The sequence below is a fragment of the Ahaetulla prasina genome, chromosome 2 (genome assembly GCF_028640845.1).
Source record: "Ahaetulla prasina isolate Xishuangbanna chromosome 2, ASM2864084v1, whole genome shotgun sequence".
Lineage (NCBI taxonomy): Eukaryota > Metazoa > Chordata > Lepidosauria > Squamata > Colubridae > Ahaetulla > Ahaetulla prasina.
This window is the reverse complement of record NC_080540.1, coordinates 6,064,233-6,083,884: the sequence shown is the minus strand read 5'-3', so window position 1 is coordinate 6,083,884 and position 19,652 is coordinate 6,064,233. Positions and strand designations below refer to the sequence as shown.

General features: G+C 47.0%; 1 protein-coding gene across 3 annotated transcripts; it reads right to left on the bottom strand.

Annotated features, from left to right (window-relative positions):
• Positions 1-2,768: 2,768 nt before the first annotated feature.
• LOC131192791 (zinc finger protein 239-like) lies at positions 2,769-10,493 on the bottom strand. Of its 3 annotated transcripts, none has more exons than XM_058172310.1 (2): positions 9,623-10,478; positions 2,769-5,580 (listed from the first exon to the last, which is right to left on the bottom strand). In XM_058172310.1, the coding sequence occupies exons 1-2, from the start codon at positions 9,689-9,691 to the stop codon at positions 4,594-4,596; spliced, it is 1,056 nt and encodes a 351-aa protein (XP_058028293.1). In that variant the 5' UTR covers positions 9,692-10,478; the 3' UTR covers positions 2,769-4,593. The 3 variants fall into 3 exon arrangements, with proteins under 3 accessions (XP_058028293.1, XP_058028294.1, XP_058028295.1); XM_058172311.1 differs by having other exon boundaries at positions 2,770-5,580; positions 10,379-10,493; XM_058172312.1 differs by having other exon boundaries at positions 2,770-5,580; positions 8,591-10,478.
• Positions 10,494-19,652: the final 9,159 nt, after the last annotated feature.

The window sequence follows — 19,652 nt, the reverse complement described above, 5'->3', positions numbered from 1 at the left end:
CACCAATAGTGAAAATACCCTGCACAGTGTCTCTTGGCAGAAGGTTAATTTTCATAGGCGTTGGGGTGGCTCTTTTTTTTTTTGGCAGGGCAATAAGGATCTCTAATATCATTAAACCCAAGTGTGAGGAAAAAGACAGCAGCTAAAATGTTAAGGCCAGTTGTGTGACCTTCTCCAATACAGTTGGCCTGGCTGTTTGCCAAAACTTAAAACACCCTCCATCCCCCTCCTGCTAAAGCTTCTTTCTTAAAACAATTGTGGTCTTTGCCTTTCATGTCGCTCAACCTTTCACCTGCCAGGTTCCTAGCCCTTCACCCTTGACCCACTGCTGTGTTTGCTTAGCATTGTGCCAATCGACTTTAGAAGTCTGTGTGTGTGTGTGTGTGTGTGTGAGAGAGAGAGAGAGAGAGGAGGGAGGAGGGAGTGCAAAAGGGAAGGAGGATTCCCAGCTCTAAACAAAGGAAATCCCGGAATGCCAGCGAAGGCGGTGCTCGCGTTCCTCCTCCCTTGCTCAAAAGCCCCAATAACCTTCACCAGCAAGGCAGACCCCCACGGGAAGGAAGGGGCAGGCTGACTCACGAGCATCTGGCTGAAGAGCAGCTGCTCCAGGTCGCCCAGCACGGTGAAGCACGGAGGAGAAGAAAGAATGAAAGAAGGGAGGCGGCCTCCTTTCTCTCTCTCTCTCTCTCTTCCACGGGAAGGAAGGGGCAGGCTGACTCACGAGCATCTGGCTGAAGAGCAGCTGCTCCAGGTCGCCCAGCACGGTGAAGCACGGAGGAGAAGGAGGAGGGAGGTTGGCTTGCTTATTCAACCCTTCCCGGCTAGCCATCAGCCCTTCCCAGGAGAAGGCGAGGAGTTTTGGGCGGCGACCTTTTGCTAAGCGGCAGCTGCTGCTAACACCACCAGTTGGGGCGGGAGCAGGTGAGCTGCAGTAACTCCCGCCAGGCTATGCATTGGCGCGGGGAAGCCCTGGCGGTGCAGTCCTTCTCGGCTGAGGGAGGGAGGGTTTCCCCGACCGCGCGAACTCGCCGCCGCGAGAGCCACCCCAAAGGCCAGAAGAAAAGGTCATTCCATCGGAGTAATGGAGCGAAGGCTCCTTCCTCTCCCGCCTTACCCATGCTGTGCGAGCCCGGCTGGGCTGCAACCCTGCCGCCGCCGCTCCTTCCTCAGCCTCCCGGGGCTCGCGCTCTAGCAGCCGCCAAGCTCAGGCCGGACTCGGCAGCTCCCCATCAGCACTCGCACGGCGCGATTCGGGCAGGAGGAGTCGGTCTCGCTCCGTGGCCGTGGCGGCGGCGGCGGCGGCGGCGGCGGCGGAGGCGCCACCGCCACAGAGCGAGCCCGACTCCTCCTGCCCGAATCGCGCCGTGCGAGTGCTGATGGGGAGCTGCCTTACCCATGCTGTGCGAGCCGGCTGGGCTGCAACCCCGCCGCCGCTCCTTCCTCAGCCTCCGGGGCTCGCGCTCTAGCAGCCGCCAAGCTCAGGCGGACTCGGCAGCTCCCCATCAGCACTCGCACGGCGCGATTCGGGCAGGAGGAGTCGGTCTCGCTCCGTGGCCGTGGCGGCGGCGGCGGCGCGGCGGGCGCCACCGCCACAGAGCGAGCCCGACTCCTCCTGCCCGAATCGCGCCGTGCGAGTGCTGATGGGGAGCTGCCTTACCCATGCTGTGCGAGCCGGCTGGGCTGCAACCCCGCCGCCGCCGCTCCTTCCTCAGCCTCCCGGGGCTCGCGCTCTAGCAGCCGCCAAGCTCAGGCGGACTCGGCAGCTCCCCATCAGCACTCGCACGGCGCGATTCGGGCAGGAGGTCGGTCTCGCTCCGTGGCGTGGCGGCGGCGGCGGCGGCGGCGGGCGCCACCGCCACAGAGCGAGCCCGACTCCTCCTGCCCGAATCGCGCCGTGCAGTGCTGATGGGGAGCTGCGAGTCCGGCCTGAGCTTGGCGGCTGCTAGAGCGCGAGCCCGGGAGGCTGAGGAAGGAGGCGGCGGCGGCGGGTTGCAGCTCACGGGCATGGTAAGCGAGAGGAAGGCCGCTCCATTACTCCGATGGAATGACCTTTTCTTCTGGCCTTTGGGGTGGCTCTCGCGGCGGCGGCGGCGCGGTCGGGAAACCTCCTCCCTCAGCCGAGAAGGCTGGCGGCTCCCCTGCCCAGCCCTCTCCCTGCACCACCAGGGCTTCCCCGCGCCAATGCACAGTCCGCCAAGTTTGCGCCGTCCGCCCACCAGACACGGGAATGGGGGCGGCCTGGGCGACAAATCCCGCGAGACCTCGGCGGGCCGCTCCCGTCCCTCCATGGGAGTCCGTTCGGTACCCCTCCTGTGCGGGGTTCCGAAGAGACTCAGTATAAGCCGAGGGGACGTTTTTCAGCACAAAAAACGTGCTGAAAAACTCGGCTTATACTCGAGTATATACGGTAGTTCTTTTCAGTATTCATTCCAGTTTGAGTTGCTTCCTAAACTAGTAAGTTCCCTAAACAGTCCACATGATGCAGTTAGTATAGACCAGGGGTAGTCAACCTTTTTATACCTACCGCCCACTTTCGTATCTCTGTTAGTAGTAAAAATTTTTAACCGCCCATCGGTTCCACAGTAATGCACTGTGTATCGTCATCTGCGCATGCCTCTCACGCATCGTGGATTGGGTTTGGGGAGGGGGGCGCCGGCTACCAGCTCTGCTTGTCTGTTACAGCTGGGTGATGGGGGGGGGATGCGCGAGCTATTCTGGGACGAGGCTCTTTTGTTTGTGGTCGCACTATAGCGCCAATTAGTTTCACTTAAGTAACGTGAACTAAACTTATGCGCTGGCGATACAAATAGTATATTTTCAGAAATTTAAATTGTCATGGAGAATTTTATGAAAACTTAATGAAAATCTTTTAAAATAATGCTATGAAATTTTTTTAAAAAGTCAATTAAATTTAAAAAAAGGAAAGTGCTTCAGTATCGGACAAAACCCCTACCGCTCACCATGAAAGCTGGAACAGCCACTAGTGGGCGGTAGGGACCAGGTTGACTACCACTGGTATAGACTAACTTGGCAAAAGATGTTTTAGACTTCAACTCCCAGAATTTCCTCGCCAGCCTGGGGAATTCTGGGAGTTGAAGTCCATACATCTTATAGTGGGCAAGTCCAAAAAGCACCAAGTATTACAGCGTTTCCCTGAAAATAAGACCTAACTGGACATTTTTCAGGATGCTCGTAATATAAGCCCTACCCCAGAAATAACCCCGTTAAGATTATCAGCCAGATAGATGCATTTACTCTATTTTCCCCCAAAATAAGATCTAACTGGAAAATAAGTCCTAATGCGTCTTTTGGAGCAAAAATTAATATAAGACCCGGTTTATTTTGGGGAAATTTGGTAGATTGATTACTGGAGATGATGCCACCAGTTGATAACCAAGGAAAAAACACTGGAATTTTTCCAAACTGCTTTATTACAATTTCTAGTCCTCACCTTATTTCCACATTTAATTCATATTTTGCTGCAATTTATGCACGTTCATCATACTTCACGCATCCTTATTATGAAGTAACATTTCCACAACACCCCCAAGTTTCATCTACTGACTAAAGCAGGGGCGGCCAAACGTGGCAACTTTAAGACTTGTATCTGTGGAGATGCTCAGTCCTCCAGGTCATGGTTGTCCCAAAGGTGCTTGTTTTTTCCAGAGGCAACTGGACTTTCTGGTTTTTCTTTTGAAGAAGTTTCACTTCTCTTTTGAAGAAGCTTCTTCAGCTCTGACCGGATGGCACAGACTGAAATCCAGCAGGTTCTGGAGAACAGGTAGCGGAAATTTTGAGTAGTTCGGAGAACCGGCAAATACCACCTCTGGCTGGCCAGAGTGTGGGGTGGGAATGGAGATTTTGCAGTATCCTTCCCCTGCCCATCAAGCCACGCTCACAGAACCGGTAGAAAAAAAATTTGGATTTCACCGCTGGAATAAACCCATCAGGACTAGATTTAGCAGCCCATCTGCATTTAAAAGACAAAGGCTTTTGAAAACAATAAAGTCCATGTTTTGGTCCAAGAGGACCGCTGGTTTGAAAAAGGCCATCTATATCTGAATTGAACAGCCCTCTAAACGGGGGATACAACATACATCTCTCTCCAGTCTACAACACAGTCCTTTCAGCCGTTCCAACAAGGAGCAACACCCATTTGCACCACTCAGGTGACCTTGACAACACAGATAAACTTCCAGGTGGCCTTAACGATTCACTAAACGAATGCAAATGACCAGCTGTCTGCAAGAAATATAAACCTTTCTATTCCCCACCATCCAGTCAGAGCTTCTTGGGAGCTTCTTGGATGAGAAGCGAAAGCTCTTCAAAGAAAAACAAGGAAGTCCAGTTGCCTCGGGGGGGGGGGGGGGAAGCACCTTTAAGAGTTGTGGACTTCAATTCCCAGAATTCCCATGGCAGGCTAAGGAATTCTGGGAGTTGAAGACCATAAGTCTTACAGTCGCCATGTTTGGAGACCCCTAACCCTAAAGGTTAGCTAGGCACCAGACCACAAGCTGTCAAGCAATCTTCAAAACCTCAAAAGACCAGAGACCCTCAAAAGTTCTGCCCATCGAGTTCAGCGTCGAGAAAAATTCAGACCGATGTTTCTCCCTCTTTGTGGATTCTCTGATGTTTATGCAGGATCGAACTTCGGCTGAAACTCTTCCCGCATTCGGAGCAGCGATACGGTTTCTCCCCCGTGTGACTCCTCTGATGCGAGGTCAGGTGATCGCTCCGATGGAATCCCTTCCCACACTCAGAGCACTTATAGATTTTCTCCTCGGTGTGGATTCTCTGGTGTAAAGTTAAGTGCGGGCTCTGGCTGAAACACTTCCCGCATTCGAGACACCGATAGGGTTTTTCTCCCGTGTGGATCCGCCGGTGTAGAGTCAAATGAGTGCTCTGATTGAAGCACTTCCCGCACTCGGTACACCGATACGGCTTCTCTCCGGTGTGGATACTCTGATGGGAAGTCAGGTGGGTGCTTTGGCTGAAACTCTGCCCACAGTCCGGACATCGGTACGGCTTCTTGCCCGTGTGGATGGCGCGATGTATAGTCAGCTTCCGGCTGTGGCTGAAACTCTTCCCGCACTCCGGACAAGTGAAAGGTTTTTCTCCCGTGTGGGTGATCTTGTGCAAGATGAAATAGGTGCTCTGGCTAAAACTTTTCCCACACTCCAAACATTTGTAGCGCCTCTCTCCGGTGTGCATCCTTTGGTGCTGGGATAGGTGGCCGCTCTGCCGGAAGCCCTTGCCGCACTCCTGGCATTGATAGGGCCGTCTCTCCGTGTGGATCCTCTGGTGGATTTTGAGGCGGGATTTGGAACAAAAACTTTTCCCACACGTGTGGCATTCATTCTGTCTCCTCTCCCGCGCTGTTTGTGACTCAGCTGGGATCACCTGGCCAACATCTTTGCTGGCGATGGATGCATTCCTCAGCTTTTTGGCCGCAGCCATTTTCCTCTCCCGCTGTCTTTCTGAGTCATCTGGAATCCTTGGGGGTGCTTCTGTCTCTTTGGGCTGAACTTCCAGAGAGGTCCCACCTGCTTCCATCGATTTTTCTCTCCCCACACAGTCCTCCTGTGGATGGAGGGGGAAGAGAGGAGACATATTAATCATTCGAGACAAAGGTAGATGTTAGGCGACTATTCTCAACTACTAGGCCCATGTTTCTCAACCTTCGCAACTTTAAGATATGCGGACTTCAACTCCCAGAATTCCTCAGCCGACACGCTGACTGGCATGATTCAGAGTCATCTAAATTCTTCCAGATCAGTGTGCTTCTCAACTGCGATAACGTTAAGATATGTAGACTTCTGGCTGGGGAATTCTGGCACTTGAAATCCACACATCTTTTCATAAAAAAGTTTTATTTTTACAATCATATCAAACAGCTCATCCAATGTACAGTTATATACAATTAGTCAGGCTTGCCCAGTCACCACCCGCCTTTTTAACACTCTTCCCTCTTCTACCTTCTTTTACTTTCCAGATCTTCCTCTCCTTCTCTTATCTACATCCTCTCCTCCCTCCACCCTACACCTTCCTTCTCCCTCTTCTACCCCTCTTCCTTCCTCTTCTCCTCTTTCCTACCTCCTACTCTTTTCTCCCTCCCCACTGTTCTAAAATGGTAACTGGGCAGACCCGACCCTACATTAATTATATTTATACATCTTCAATAATCCCTGTACATTAACCATCACTCCATCTCTACCCTCAACCCCCCAATTCCCCTCCCCCTTACCCCCCACCCCGACTTCCCAGAACAAAATGCAGGGTATCAAAACTAACAATCATAATCCAAAATAATTCCTAAATTATAATCTCTAGTCACTCCACACATAATCACACTCTCAATTCCCCTCTCCTTCAGAAATATATCTAATACAAAATATTTCCTAAATTTACTCATATGCTATTCGATATTTTTTTATCTGATACTTATTTTGAATATAATCAATCCACATTTTCCATTCTAAAATATATTTTTCTTGTGTATAGTCTTTCAAGTAAGCAGAAATTTTTGCCATTTCTGCCAGATTTGATACTTTGAGTGTCCATTCTTCAATTGTAGGTAATTCTTCTTTCTTCCAATATTGAGCATTCAAAAGTCTTGCGGCTGTTATTAAGTTCAAAATCAATTTAGTCTCTATAGCTGTACAATCCATAATTATTCCTAGTAGAGATCCACACATCTTTAACATCCACAATGCTCCAGATATCGCTGAATTACTCCTCTTAGCATCCCCACACCTCTAGCCCCGTTTCCTATGAATTCCAGGAGTTGTAATTCAACAACTACTGGAGGAATAAAAATGACCTATCTTTGGGCTAAACCAGTTTGCTTAACTATGGTTTACTGGATAATAAAACTTACCTATCTTTGTGCTAAACCAGTTTGCTTAATTATGGTTTACTGCAATAGTGGTTGCAAATCCCGTCACTACCGGTTCGCTCAAGCGCGCGCTCTTGCACAATACTTCTGCGCATGTAGGCAGAGCCTCCTGTCGCCCCCGTCGCTGCTGGTTCGCCGATCCGGGTAGAACCGGTAGCAACCCACCACTGGTTTACTGGATAATAAAACTTACCTACCTTTGTGCTAAACCAGTTTGCTTAACTATGGTTTAAACCAATGGTAGTCAACCTGGTCCCTACTGCCCACTAATGGGCGTTCCAGCTTTCATGGTGGGCGGTAGGGGTTTTGTCCGATACTGAAGCACTTTCCCTTTTTTAAATTTAATTGACTTTTTAAAAAAATGTAATAGCATTATTTAAAAACATTTTCATTAGGTTTTCATAAAATTCCCCGTGACAATTTAAATTTCTGAAAGTGTACTATTTGTATCGCCCGCGCATAAGCTTAGTTCACGTTACGTACGTGAAACTAAATGGCGCTATAGTGCGACCGCAAACAAAAGAGCCTCGTCCCAGAATAGCTCACGCATCTCCCCCCACACCACCCAGGTGTAACAGTCAAGCAGAGCTGGTAGCCGGCGCCCCCCACCCCCAACCCAATCCACGATGCGTGAGAGGCATGCGCAGACGATGATACACTTTATAAATCACCATTACTGTGGAACCGGTGGGTGGTTAGAAAATTTTACTACTAACAGAGATAGAAAAGTGGGCGGTAGGTATAAAAAGGTTGAGTACCCCTGGGGTAAACTATAACTGTCTGGATAGGAGCACAGTGGCTCAAGTGGATAGAATGCTGGGCAGGAGTTTAGCAAGCCCGCATTCAAGACCTGAAAACTGCCATGGGGCAGGGCTGAGCTCTTGTCTAACTCCTGCCATGGACATGAAAGGAGCCACACACACACATCCGGCAACTGGACATCTCCAGGGAACGGTGATTAACTGTCACCGGCTAATCCTTTCAATCCAGAAGCGCCTCGATACTTCTGGCACGAGTGCAAAACTGTCCAAACCTTAACTTTAAAGGTTAATTAGTAAACAACTATGGCCAATTGCATTGCATAAGACAGCTATAGAAGGCAGAGCATTTCGTTAAGGCTAATCAACCTTATTAATTAACCTTATTTAAAATATTTGCAGATCCCTCGCATCCTGGACATAAACTGTTTCAACTCCTACCCTCAAAACGACGCTATAGAGCACTGCACACCAGAACAACTAGACACAAGAACAGTTTTTTACCAAAGGCCATCACTCTGCTAAACAAATAATTCCCTCAACACTGTCAGACTATTTACTGAATCTGCACTACTATTAATCGTCTCATAGTTCCCATCACCAATCTCTTTCCACTTATGACTGTATGACTGTAGCTTGTTGCTGGCAATCCTTATGATTTATTATTATTATTATTATTATTTATTATATTTGTATACCGCCCATCTCCCGAAGGACTCAGGGCGGTTCACAGACAAAAAACAACAGAAACATATAATAGATAAAAAACAGCTAAAGAATAGATAGTTAAATTCAATTGATGCTCTAACTTTTAAATACAAATTTAAAACCTCATTTAAATCCCTTTTTTTAAAAAATCCCAATTTAAAAAACTACATTCAGGCTATTTCAATTTATATTGATATATTGACCATCAATTGTGTTGTAAATGTTGTACCTTGATGAACGTATCTTTTCTTTTATGTACACTGAGAGCATATGCACCAAGACAAATTCCTTGTGTGTCCAATCACACTTGGCCAATAAATTCTATTCTATTCTATTAAGGTTAATTAACACCTAATACAATGCTGGATGTACGGAGCAGGATGCCACTGAAGCAGCATTTCCTAACCCTGGCAGCTTTAAGATGGGTGGACTTCAACTCCCAGAGCTCTCCAGCCTGCATGCAAGTGGACCTCAACGCTCCATACTGGTGGGGGAATTCTGGGAGTTGAAGTCCAACCCTCTTCGATTTGTCAAGATTGAGAAACTGCTCCAAAGCATATACCTGGCACTAAGATGCCTATAGCACCTGTTCATCTCTGCAGCCACTGAACACATCTCTTCCTTGAGACTGACCATCTCTTAAAAATGGAAACAAATGGTCGAATTTATTTCTAGGTCTCTCAGCTACCTGGTAGATCAGAGCTACCAGTTTTAGGAGGCCAACCTCCGGGTGACCAGGAAGAGACAGTCAAAGAATAATATCTGGATTGTCCCAAAGATGTTTTTTTTCAGGCAGGCAACTGGACTTCCTTGTTTTTCTTCGAAGGCTTCTTTTGCTTCTCATCCAAGAAGCTCCTTCAGCTCTGACTGGATGGTGGGGAATATTTCTTGCAGACAGCTGGTCATTTGCATCCTTTTACAGAGTTGTTGAAGCCCTTGGAGGTTTGTCTGTGTCCTCAGGGTCACTCTGAGTAATGCTAATGGTTCCTGTAGTCTGCAGTTCTTCTGGAAATCCGTTCGAGGAATATAAATCCTTCCATTCCCCACCATCCAGCCAGAGCTGAAGAAGCTACTTAGATGAGAAGCAAAACATCTTCAACAAAAAAAACAGAAAGTCCAGTTGCCTCCTGAAAAAGCACCTTTGGGACAACCATGACCTGGTTCCATGACTGAGAATCTCTAACTACCTTTTACTTTTTTAACTATCCAATTTGGAATGAACACCAGCGGTGGGTTTCAGATTATGTTACTACAGGTTTACCTCGTGCATGCACGCTTGCTTTGTGCGCGCGCGCCTGCCTTCCGCGCATACACCCAGCCTTCCGCGCATGAGCTTTGCTCTCACGTGTGCCTTCCGCACATGCGCCGGGCCTCAAAAACGTGCCTAACTAGGATGTCATAGACCTGGGGCAGGTGCTACTGGTTTGGATTCTACCGGTTCGGGCGAACCCGTCTGAACCGGCTGAATACCACTTCTGATGAACACCCTTCGAATGATGTGGGAGTAGGAATGGACTTCCAGAGGGATTGCAGACTACAGGAATCATTTGCACCACTCCGGTGACCCTGAGGACACAGATAAACCTCCAAGTGCTTCAACCACCCTCGAAAAGGATGCAAATAATCAGTTGTCTGCAAGGAATATAAATCCTTCCATTCCCCACCATCCAGTCAGAGCCGAAGAAGCTTCTTGGAGGAGAAGCGAAACATCTTCAAAGAAAAAAAGCAGAAAGCCCAGTTGCCTCTTGAAAAGGCACCTTTTGAGACAACCATGACCTGGACGACTGAGAATCTCTACAGACTCCGAATCCCTGGATTGCTTTGCTTGATCCTTTGCAGCCCAGCTCTCTCGCCCCCTCCTCTGTCTCAGATCCACCCTGCCTCATCTCCGATCTGCCCCTGTCACAGATTCAGGAAAGAAGCGTTTTGTAACTGGACTCTGCTTGATCTCAAATCTGGAAAGCGTTTCCCAGTTGCAGCTTGGAACAAAAGCCCAACCCTTTTAAAAAAGCCAGACCTGGATGGGGCTGCGGGTTTATCGTTGAGTGCAGATCTTAAATTTTGCAGAGCAAGGTCAGTCAGCACACTTCTCTGGCAAGCCTCTTTGGAACTGCCTGCAGTTCTCCTCCCCCTAAATCTACAGCCCCCCTTCCCCACCAAATTCCCACTGACTTTCCTCCCCCCCCCACCAAAAAAAGAAAGCACAGGAAGTGACCTCATGTAGACCCTCATTTCTCCCCCTCCCCCTTTTTAACAGCTTCTCTAGGCAGCCAGACTTGCAGGATTTAACCCTTACTTCAAATTCCCAGTGAAAGAAAAAAAGAAAAACAACAACTTGAAAAGGCCTTTGCGGTTAACATCTGGAAGAGACTGTAAGGTCCCAAAATGTACTTGAGACACCAGAATGCCAAAAAGAGAGACTCAAGTCGAGGCTTGCAAAAAAGAAGCAGATTTTATTTATGGCCAAAAACAAAATACCGAGTGGGACCAGGGGTGATATGTAAAATTGGTTACTACTGGTTCTGTGGGCGTGGCTTGGTGGGGGGGAATGTGACTGGGTGGGCATGGCCATCTTTTTTTTTTTTACTTTTAAAAGCATTTTTTCTACAACCTCTTCGGCTGAAGAGGTTGTAAAAAAATGCTTTTAAAAGGTTCTGGCGATCAGGCAACTCAACTGGGATCACCAGAGGAAAATAGGGTTTTTGAAGGGTTCTGACGATCCCAGCTGCGCCGCGCAATCATCAGAGGCTTTTTTTTACTTTTAAAAGCATTTTTTCAGGCGAAGAAAAAATGCTTTTAAAAGTAAAAAAAAGAACACTTCTGATGATCGCACAGATGGGCATGGGGGGCGGCAGGGATTTTTGCTACCGGTTCTCCGAACCACCTGCCGCCATCGCTACTGGATCGGGCGATCCGGTCCAAACCGGGAGCATTTCACCCCTGGGTGGGACTATATCCAGAACATACAGATACAATGCATGTGAGGAGATAGCCACCCCTTGGGGAAAGTATGGCGTCCTTTTTATACCCTCAGAGACATCAGCTTAGTACCCAGTTCTGGCCGCCTGGCCCATCCCTTCCTTTGGCAGTGCAGCAAGGAAGGTGGGTGGGTGGGTGCTTAGCAACTTCTTGAGATATCCACCAGGTACCGAGTGATACAGAAAAACATAACACAGAAGTGAGACCACTGGTAGAAACAAATGGCAGAGGCAAAGCACTTAGCAAAGCAATTCTTACAGAAGCAAAACAGCAAGTCAAACCTACAGCAAGTCAAACCTACAGCAAGTCAAACCTACTGATTCTACTATTGTCCCACTAATTCAGTAGTGAAATCCAAACTTTTTTACTACCGGTTCTGTGGGCGTGGCTTTGGGGGCGTGGCAGGGGAAGGATACTGCAAAATCTCCATTCCCACCCCCCTCTGGGGCCAGCCAGAGGTGGTATTTGCCGGTTCTCCGAACTACTCAAAATTTCTGCTGCCGGTTCTCAGAACTGCTCAAAATTTCCGCTACCAGTTCTCCAGAACCTGTCAGAACCAGCTGGATTTCACCTCTGCACTAATTCTACCTGTTCTATTATGTCCCTTCAAGACACTGGAATTTGCATAGAGCAAAAAGCCCTGCTTTTCGAGTTATGTCATTGTTTTCCCTGCTTTCTGAGTTATGTCATTGCACAGTTACATCTGCAAGTCTTCTGACTTCAAACAACATTTCAAACTTAAATTTGATTTGAGTTTCTTAAAGATAAACCTGAGGAGGTGGTTAGCAGCGTCAAGTTTCTGGGTATGAAAATCAGTCATGTCAGTGCCATTGTAACTTCGAAAGGTCAGGAAGCAAAAAAGATGTGGAGACTCTACAAAGAGTGCAGGGAACAGCAACAAAGCTGATTTGGGGGGACTGGAGGATAAAACATATGAAGAAGTTGCAGGAACTCGGTATGTCTAGTTTAATGAAAAGAAAGACTAGGGGAGACATGATAGCAGTCTTCCAATATCTCAGGGGCTGCCACAAAGAAGAGGGAGTCAAGCTACTCTCCAAAGCACCTGAGGGCAGGACAAGAAGCAATAGGTGGAAATTAATCAAGAAGCATGGAACGCAGTGGCTCAGTGGCTAAGATGCTGAGCTTCTCGATCGAAAGGTCGGCAGTTCAGCGGTTCGAATCCCTAGTGTCGCGTAACGGGGTGAGCTCCCATTACTTGTCCCAGCTTCTGCCAACTTAGCAGTTCGTAAGCACATAAAAAATTCAAGTAGAAAAATAGGGGCCACCTTTGGTGGGAAGGTAACAGTGTTCCGTGCACCTTTGGCATTTAGTCATGCCTGTCACATGACCACGAAGACGTCTTCGGACAGCGCTGGCTCTTTGGCTTTGAAATGGAGATGAGCACTGCCCTCTAGAGTCGGGAACGATTAGCACATATGTGCGAGGGGAACCTTTATCTTTACCTTTTTAATCAAGAAGCAACCAAACTAAGGAGAAATTTCCTGACAGTCAAAACAATTAATCAGTGGAACCACTTGCCTCCAGAAGTTGTGAATGCTCCAACACTGGAAGTTTTTAAGAAGATGTTGGATAACCATTTGTCTGAAATGGTGTAGGGTTTCCTGCCTGAGCAAGGGGTTGGATCCCTTCCAGCTCATTCTATTCTATTCTATTCTATTCTATTCTATTCTATTCTATTCTATTCTATTCTATTCTATTCCATTCCATTCCATTCCATTCCATTCCATTCTCTACTCTACTCCACTCTCTAAACGAACTGTTGTAAGTCGAGGACTACCTATATGTCACAATAAAAGGGAAAATATAACTAAGAACTATTTAAACCTGTCTCACTCATAGACTGGGAATGGGAGGAAGACAAAATTTTGGAGATGTCATAGAAGAGTTTGTCAGAGCCCTTGTAGTCTTGTATGGGTCATCCATAAATCAAATAATGACAATGCACCTGCTGTTCATTTTATTTATGTGGACTTGGTGGTAAATCTGTGTACAACTGTTTAATGTAGGTAGTAAATGTTCAACTTTTTGCAGAAAAGGACAGGTGGAGGGTGGAAAAGGTGTCCCTTAGTTCCCAGTAGATTTGATTAAAAGGAGCTGGATTTGAATTAAATATGAAGCTGGCAGGTATTCAGAATGTGGAAGTAGTCTCAGTTTTCCCCGAACCGATTTTTATCAGAATCCACCTTCTTGCTTCATCTTCTGCAAAGAAACAGAAACATCAATCAAAGGCGCCCAGTTATTTAAAGAGGCCTCTTTTTTGCTCCCAGGGAGAAAAAAAGCAAATGATAATATTCTTTTACTGTGCTATCAGTTTGACAATCAGTTTGATATACAGGTAGTCCTCGACTTACAATTGTTCACTTAGTGACTGTTCAGTTACAACAGCACTGAAAAAAAGCAACTTTTTCAAACTTATTTGAAAAAGGGAGCATTGACTTCCAACTCTTCCTACAAAAAGTTGAGATTGGAGTGTTTATCTTGTACCGTGCTAGGAAGAGTTGGAAGACTTTTTCAAACTTACAACCATTGCCGCATCCCCATGGTCATACGATTTACATTCGGACGCTTGGCAAATGACTCGCATTTATGACGGTCGCAGTGTTCCGGACTCATGTGATTCCCCTTTTGCAACCGGTAAGAAAAGTCGTAAAATGGGACAAGATTCACTTAACAAATTTCTCACTCAGCAACCTAAATTTTGGGCTCCGGTTGTGGTTATAAGTGGAGGGCTACCTGTAATGGGAGATCAGACTGAAATTCAACTTGAGAAGGAAGCCTCAAAATAGCAAAAGCTTTGTAACATTGGAATCCTCCTCTCAAAGATTTACAGTCATTGCGGTTTTTCCCAATCCAGTGTCCTCCAAAGGTGCTTTTTCAAGAGGCAACTGGACTTCCTTGGTTTTTTTTCCCCCTTTGGAGATGTTTCGCTTCTCATCCCAAAAAGCTTCTTCCATTCTGACTGGACGGTGGGGAATGGAAGGATTTATGACCAGCTGTCTGCGAGGAATATCAATCCTTCTGGTCCCCACCATCCAGTCAGAGCTGAAGAAGCTTCTTGGATGAGAAGCGAAACATCTTCAAAGAAAATAATACAATAATACAAGAGCAACCAATAGATTCAAACTCAATGTCAACCGCTTTAACCTAGATTGCAGAAAATATGACTTCTGTAACAGAATCATCAGTGCTTAGAACACTTTACCTGACTCTGTGGTCTCTTCTCATAATCCTAAAAGCTTTAACCAAAAACTTTCTACTATTGAACTCACCCCATTCCTAAGAGGACCATAAGGGGCGTGCATAAGAGCACAAATGTGCCTGCCATTCCTGTCTTATTGTTTTTCTTTTTTCTTCATATATATATATTTGTTTTCTGAGGTTTTCGCGGGTGTTTGTATGTAGATCTTTGGTTATTCGGGTTTTCTCCCGCGTAAAATTGGAAGTGTCTTGGTGATGTTTCGACAAAGTCTCATTCGTCATCTTCAGGCTTCAGCTTCGTGCTTCTGGGAGCAATGTGTGATCGCAGCTGTTTCTTCCTTTTAACTGCTAGTGGGGGTTTGAACTGATTGGGTGGGAGCTTGGCTGTGCTGTGATTGGATGGGGTTTTTTTTGGTGCTCTGATTGGATGGGGGGGTGTCCTCTTTGGGTGGGGGCTTGGTTGTGCTCAGATTAGTCTGAGCTGCAGGGGGATTTGAGCTGGTGAGCTGCACAGCTGTTGTCCAGCTTCGTGTTTGCGGTCGTGCCACATCTTCACAGTGGGTGTCAGTCTGCTGCATGTATGGATTGGAGGGGTTTGAAATGGCCAATGTTGCAGCTGCGGTCTGGCTTCTGGTCCTTAATCGTGCTTCATGATCAGTGTGGGTTTGGGTCTGCTTTCTGGGCGGATGTGTGGTGGTGACATCCTGTGTGGACCTCGTGAGTGTGGGTCTGGTGTCATTCCTCATGTTAGGGACACGTTTGTCAATAAGGGCAGGTTTCCAAATGGCTGGTAGGCGGGAGGTATCATCTCGTTTGTTCATGCTGTGTGGGCGTTTTTCTATCTCGATGGCTTCTCTGATTATTCTGTTGTTAAAGTGTTCAGTTTTGGCGATAGTTCTGGTCTTTTTAAAGTCAATATCGTGTCCTGTGACTTTAAAGTGTTGGACCAGGGAAGAAGTTGGTTCCTCTTTTTTGAATGAGTTCTTGTGTTCTTCAATGCGTGCACTTATTCTTCTGTTGGTTTGTCCAATGTATGTGGTGGGGCAGGCGGTGCATGGGATTTCATATACTCCTTGATTTTCTAACTCAATTTTGTCTTTGGGGTTTCTTAGGATGGTGGATATTTTTCGGTTTGTGCAGAATGCTGTCTTGATGTTGTGTTTGTGGAGGATCTTGCTGATTCTGTCTGTGGTGCCTTTTATATATGGGAGGAGGGCTGTGCCATTTTCTTGTTCTCTGTCTTGGATTTTAGTGGGGGGTTCTTTTTGGATTAGTTTGGTAATCTTATTTCTCTGGAATCCATTGGATGTTAGTACGTTAGTGAGAGTGTGTAGTTCGGTTTTTAGGTGTTGTTCATCAGCTAAGCATTTTGTTCTGGAGATGAGTGTCTTGGCTACGGAGTTGATCTGTGCTGGGTGGTGGTGTGAGAGTGCGTGCAGATAGCGGTTTGTGTGTGTTTTCTTCTGGTAGATGGTGTGTCCTAGGGAGCCATTGGGTTTCCTGTAGACTAAGACATCTAGGAAGGGAAGTTGGTTGTTAACTTCTGTTTCCATGGTGAACTGTATTTTGGGGTGTAGGCTATTGAGGTGTGTGAGGAAGTTGTCAAGTTTTTCTTTCCCGTGTGGCCAGATTATGAAGGTGTCATCTACGTATCTGAGCCAGAGTTTGGGTTTGTGATCAGATTTTTCTAGAGCTTGGGTTTCAAAGTGTTCCATGTAGAGGTTGGCAATGACAGGTGAGAGGGGTGATCCCATGGGTGCTCCTTCTATTTGTTTGTATTTTTGTCCATTATAGATGAAGTATGTGTTGGATAGGCAGTGGTTGGTCAGATCTAGGATGTGCTTGGGGGGGTTATATTTGTTTTGGATAGCTGTCAAGGCTTCTTTGATTGGCACTTGGGTGAAGAGGGATATGACATCAAAGCTCACGAGTAGGTCGCTGGGCTGTAAGTTTTGTTTCTTTATGATCTCTATGAACTGGAATGAGTTTTTTACGTGTGAGGTGATGGATTCTGCACAGGGCTGTAGTTGTTTGGCAGAAATTTGGCTAGGTTTTGTAGAGGTGAGCCTATGGAGCTGACTATGGGTCTGAGTGGGGTTCCTTCTTTGTGTATCTTGGGAGGCCATAGAGCTTAGGGCATCTGGATGATTTCTCTGGGAATGATTCTTTGTTGGATTTCTTCGCTGATGGGGAGGCTTTTATTTTGGATCTAGTGGTTTTCTAGGTAGGTGGTGGGGTCTGTTTTTAGGGGCTTGTATGCAGGGTCTTGGAGTAGGTTGGTTAATTTGGTTTGGTAGTCAGATGTGTTCATAACCACCGTGGCGTTGCCCTTGTCTGCTGGTAGGATTATTATGCTGGTGTCTTTTTCAGGTTAAGTAGTGCTGTCTGTTCCTCTTGGGTAAGTTGCTATTGGGTGGCTTGCTGCTGCAGAGGATGTTGGTGATTTCGAGTCTGATTTTGTTAGCGTCATCGGGGTTGATTTTGGTCAGGCTGGTTTCAACTCCGCATATAATGGTTTCAGTGGGGATGTATTTGGGAGTGACTGCAAAGTTTGGAAAGGACATCGGTTTCAGCTTTGGTGAAGATCCTATCTGAGATGTTATGCACTGTTTGTTTCATATGTGGCTGTGAGGGTGGAGGGGTTTGTTTCTGGTGTTCTTGTAGTCTTCAGAGTTTGTTGGTGTGTGTGTCTGTCTTGAGGGTGGTCTGTGTTTCGCCTCCAGACGGCAAGTTGTTTGGATTTGTCCCAAAGTGCAGGGTGCATCTTGTTGCTGAGTTTGAGGTGAAGTGTGAGGAGATCTTTGTTGATTTGATCTAGGAGGAATCTTTTGTGTGAAGTTCATTTCTGATTAGGGCCAATTCTGTTCTTTTTAGGATGCGTTTGGTGGCTGCAGAGTTGGAGTGGAATTTCAATTGGAAGCATTTGGGGATTAAATTTTGATCTCGGCAGTTTCAGAGGAATGCAAGGTCACATAAAATGGAAGCTCTTTGGACTTCTAGTTTTCATAGGTCCTGGTCAGATGTCATACTCATGAAATCCACTACGGCCGAGGCAGTAATCGCAGCCCTCGCCACCTATTCGCAACCCACGGGTTGCCTGACACTCTGGTGTCCGACAGCCGCAATTCACGGCAGCCCAGTTGAAGAATACTTGGCAGAGGAGGGCATCCGACATGCCCTCTCTGCGCCTTTCCACCCTGCGTCGAATGGCCTTGCAGGCGTTCCGTCCGGGCGCTAAGGAGGCGTGTCAGGCTCAAGCCAGGTGACTGGCAAACAAAGATAGACTTCTTTCTGGCCGTTCAGCACAGAACCCCAAGCACTGCTACAGGCAGAAGCCCAGCGACTATTGATGGGACGGAAACTCCGGTGCCCACTTGACCGTTTGAGTCCCATTACACACCAGAGGTTACAAAAAGAAGACAAAACAAGGGAATTGGGCATGGCGACGGTGTGGGCCCGCAACTACGGGACGGCCCAAGTTGGCTCAGGGCAAATAATAAAGCAACCGGCCCAAAGTCATACTTGGTGAATTACAAGACAACCGAGTATGGGCGCCACATAGATCAGATAAGGAGCGAATAACTGAACAAACTAAGCCACAGGAAACAAATTATGACCCCTCCTTATTGGAACCCACAGCTGACCATGACCGGGAGGCGCAAGACTTAGCTGAGGTCCCGGAGGTCCAGCGGCGCCATCAGGTTCGAGGAAACGACAGGAAAATTACAAAAAGTAATCCAGGGCGGATGGCCAAGAAAAAGAATCTGCAAATAATCCAGGGCCCGATGGCCTAGAGAAAGAGCTGGGAGGAAAACAGACCCTCCGAACAGCTCAAAACCACCAGGACTGAACCGCGCAGGTCTGAAAGAACTAGGAGACGCCCAGGTTATTTGCGTGACTACGTCGAAAAATAACATGTAAATAAAATGCAAATAGAGGCAAAGTGTTTTCTGGGAGGGGAGGAGTGTTATGTATTCTTGTATGTACCTTTAAATATTTGGGCGGGAAATCAGCACGTTGCTGATTGGTCGAAGCCGCCAGTAGAACTGTATAAAAGGAGAGGTTTTTCCCCCAGCCTGTTGCTGGGTTCACCCTATATTAAAGAGCTGTTGTCACTACCCTGGTCTCCAGCCTCGTTACTTCCAGAACTTAACACTTATACCTCCTTATATTTCCTCATATATATGTTTATATACTATATAATATTTTGTGTGATGCTTATATGATGCTTGTGCACAGTCACTCACGCACTCGTTACCTCTCACTTGGATTATTGTAATGCTCTCTACATGGGGCTCCCCTTGAGGTGCACTCGAAGGCTTCAGCTAGTCCAGAATGCAGCTGCGCGGGTGATAGAGGGTGTGCGCCTCCCATGTAACACCCTCCTGCAGACTGCACTGGCTACCTGTGGCTGGGTGCACTTTAAATTTGGTTATGACCTTTAAAGCGCTCCATGGCTTAGGGCCTGGGTACTTACGGGACCGCCTGCTGTTACCATATGCCTCCCACCGACCCGTACGCTCTCACAGAGAGAGACTTCTCAGGGTGCCGTCCGCCAAGCAATGTCGGCTGGCGGCCCCCAGGGGAAGGTCCTTCTCTGTGGGGGCTCCCACACTCTGGAATGGACTTCCCCCGGGTTTACGCCAAATACCTGACCTTCGGACATTCCGTCTGAACTGAAGACACATCTTTTATTGCGGCTGGCTTAAATTTTATGGATTTTATAGTTTTTATTATTAATTTTAAACGGGGTTTTAGTTTTTATATATTTTAAATTTTTAGGCAAATTATAATAAGTTTTTTAATCTTGCATTTTATAAAATATTGTCTTGTCTGTTTTTTATTTGCCTGTACACCGCCCTGAGTCCTTCGGGAGAAGGGCGGTATAAAAATCAAATAAATGAAATGAAATGAAATATACATTGTTGTGACAAATAAAATAAATAAATAAATAAATAAATAAATATTCCAGCTGCCTCTTGAAAAAAAGCACCTTTGGGAGAACAGTAACAGTAACAAGAATTACTGGGAGGGAAGGGACCTTGGAGCTCATCTAGTCCAGCCCCCTGCTCACCCAGGAGACCTATACTAGG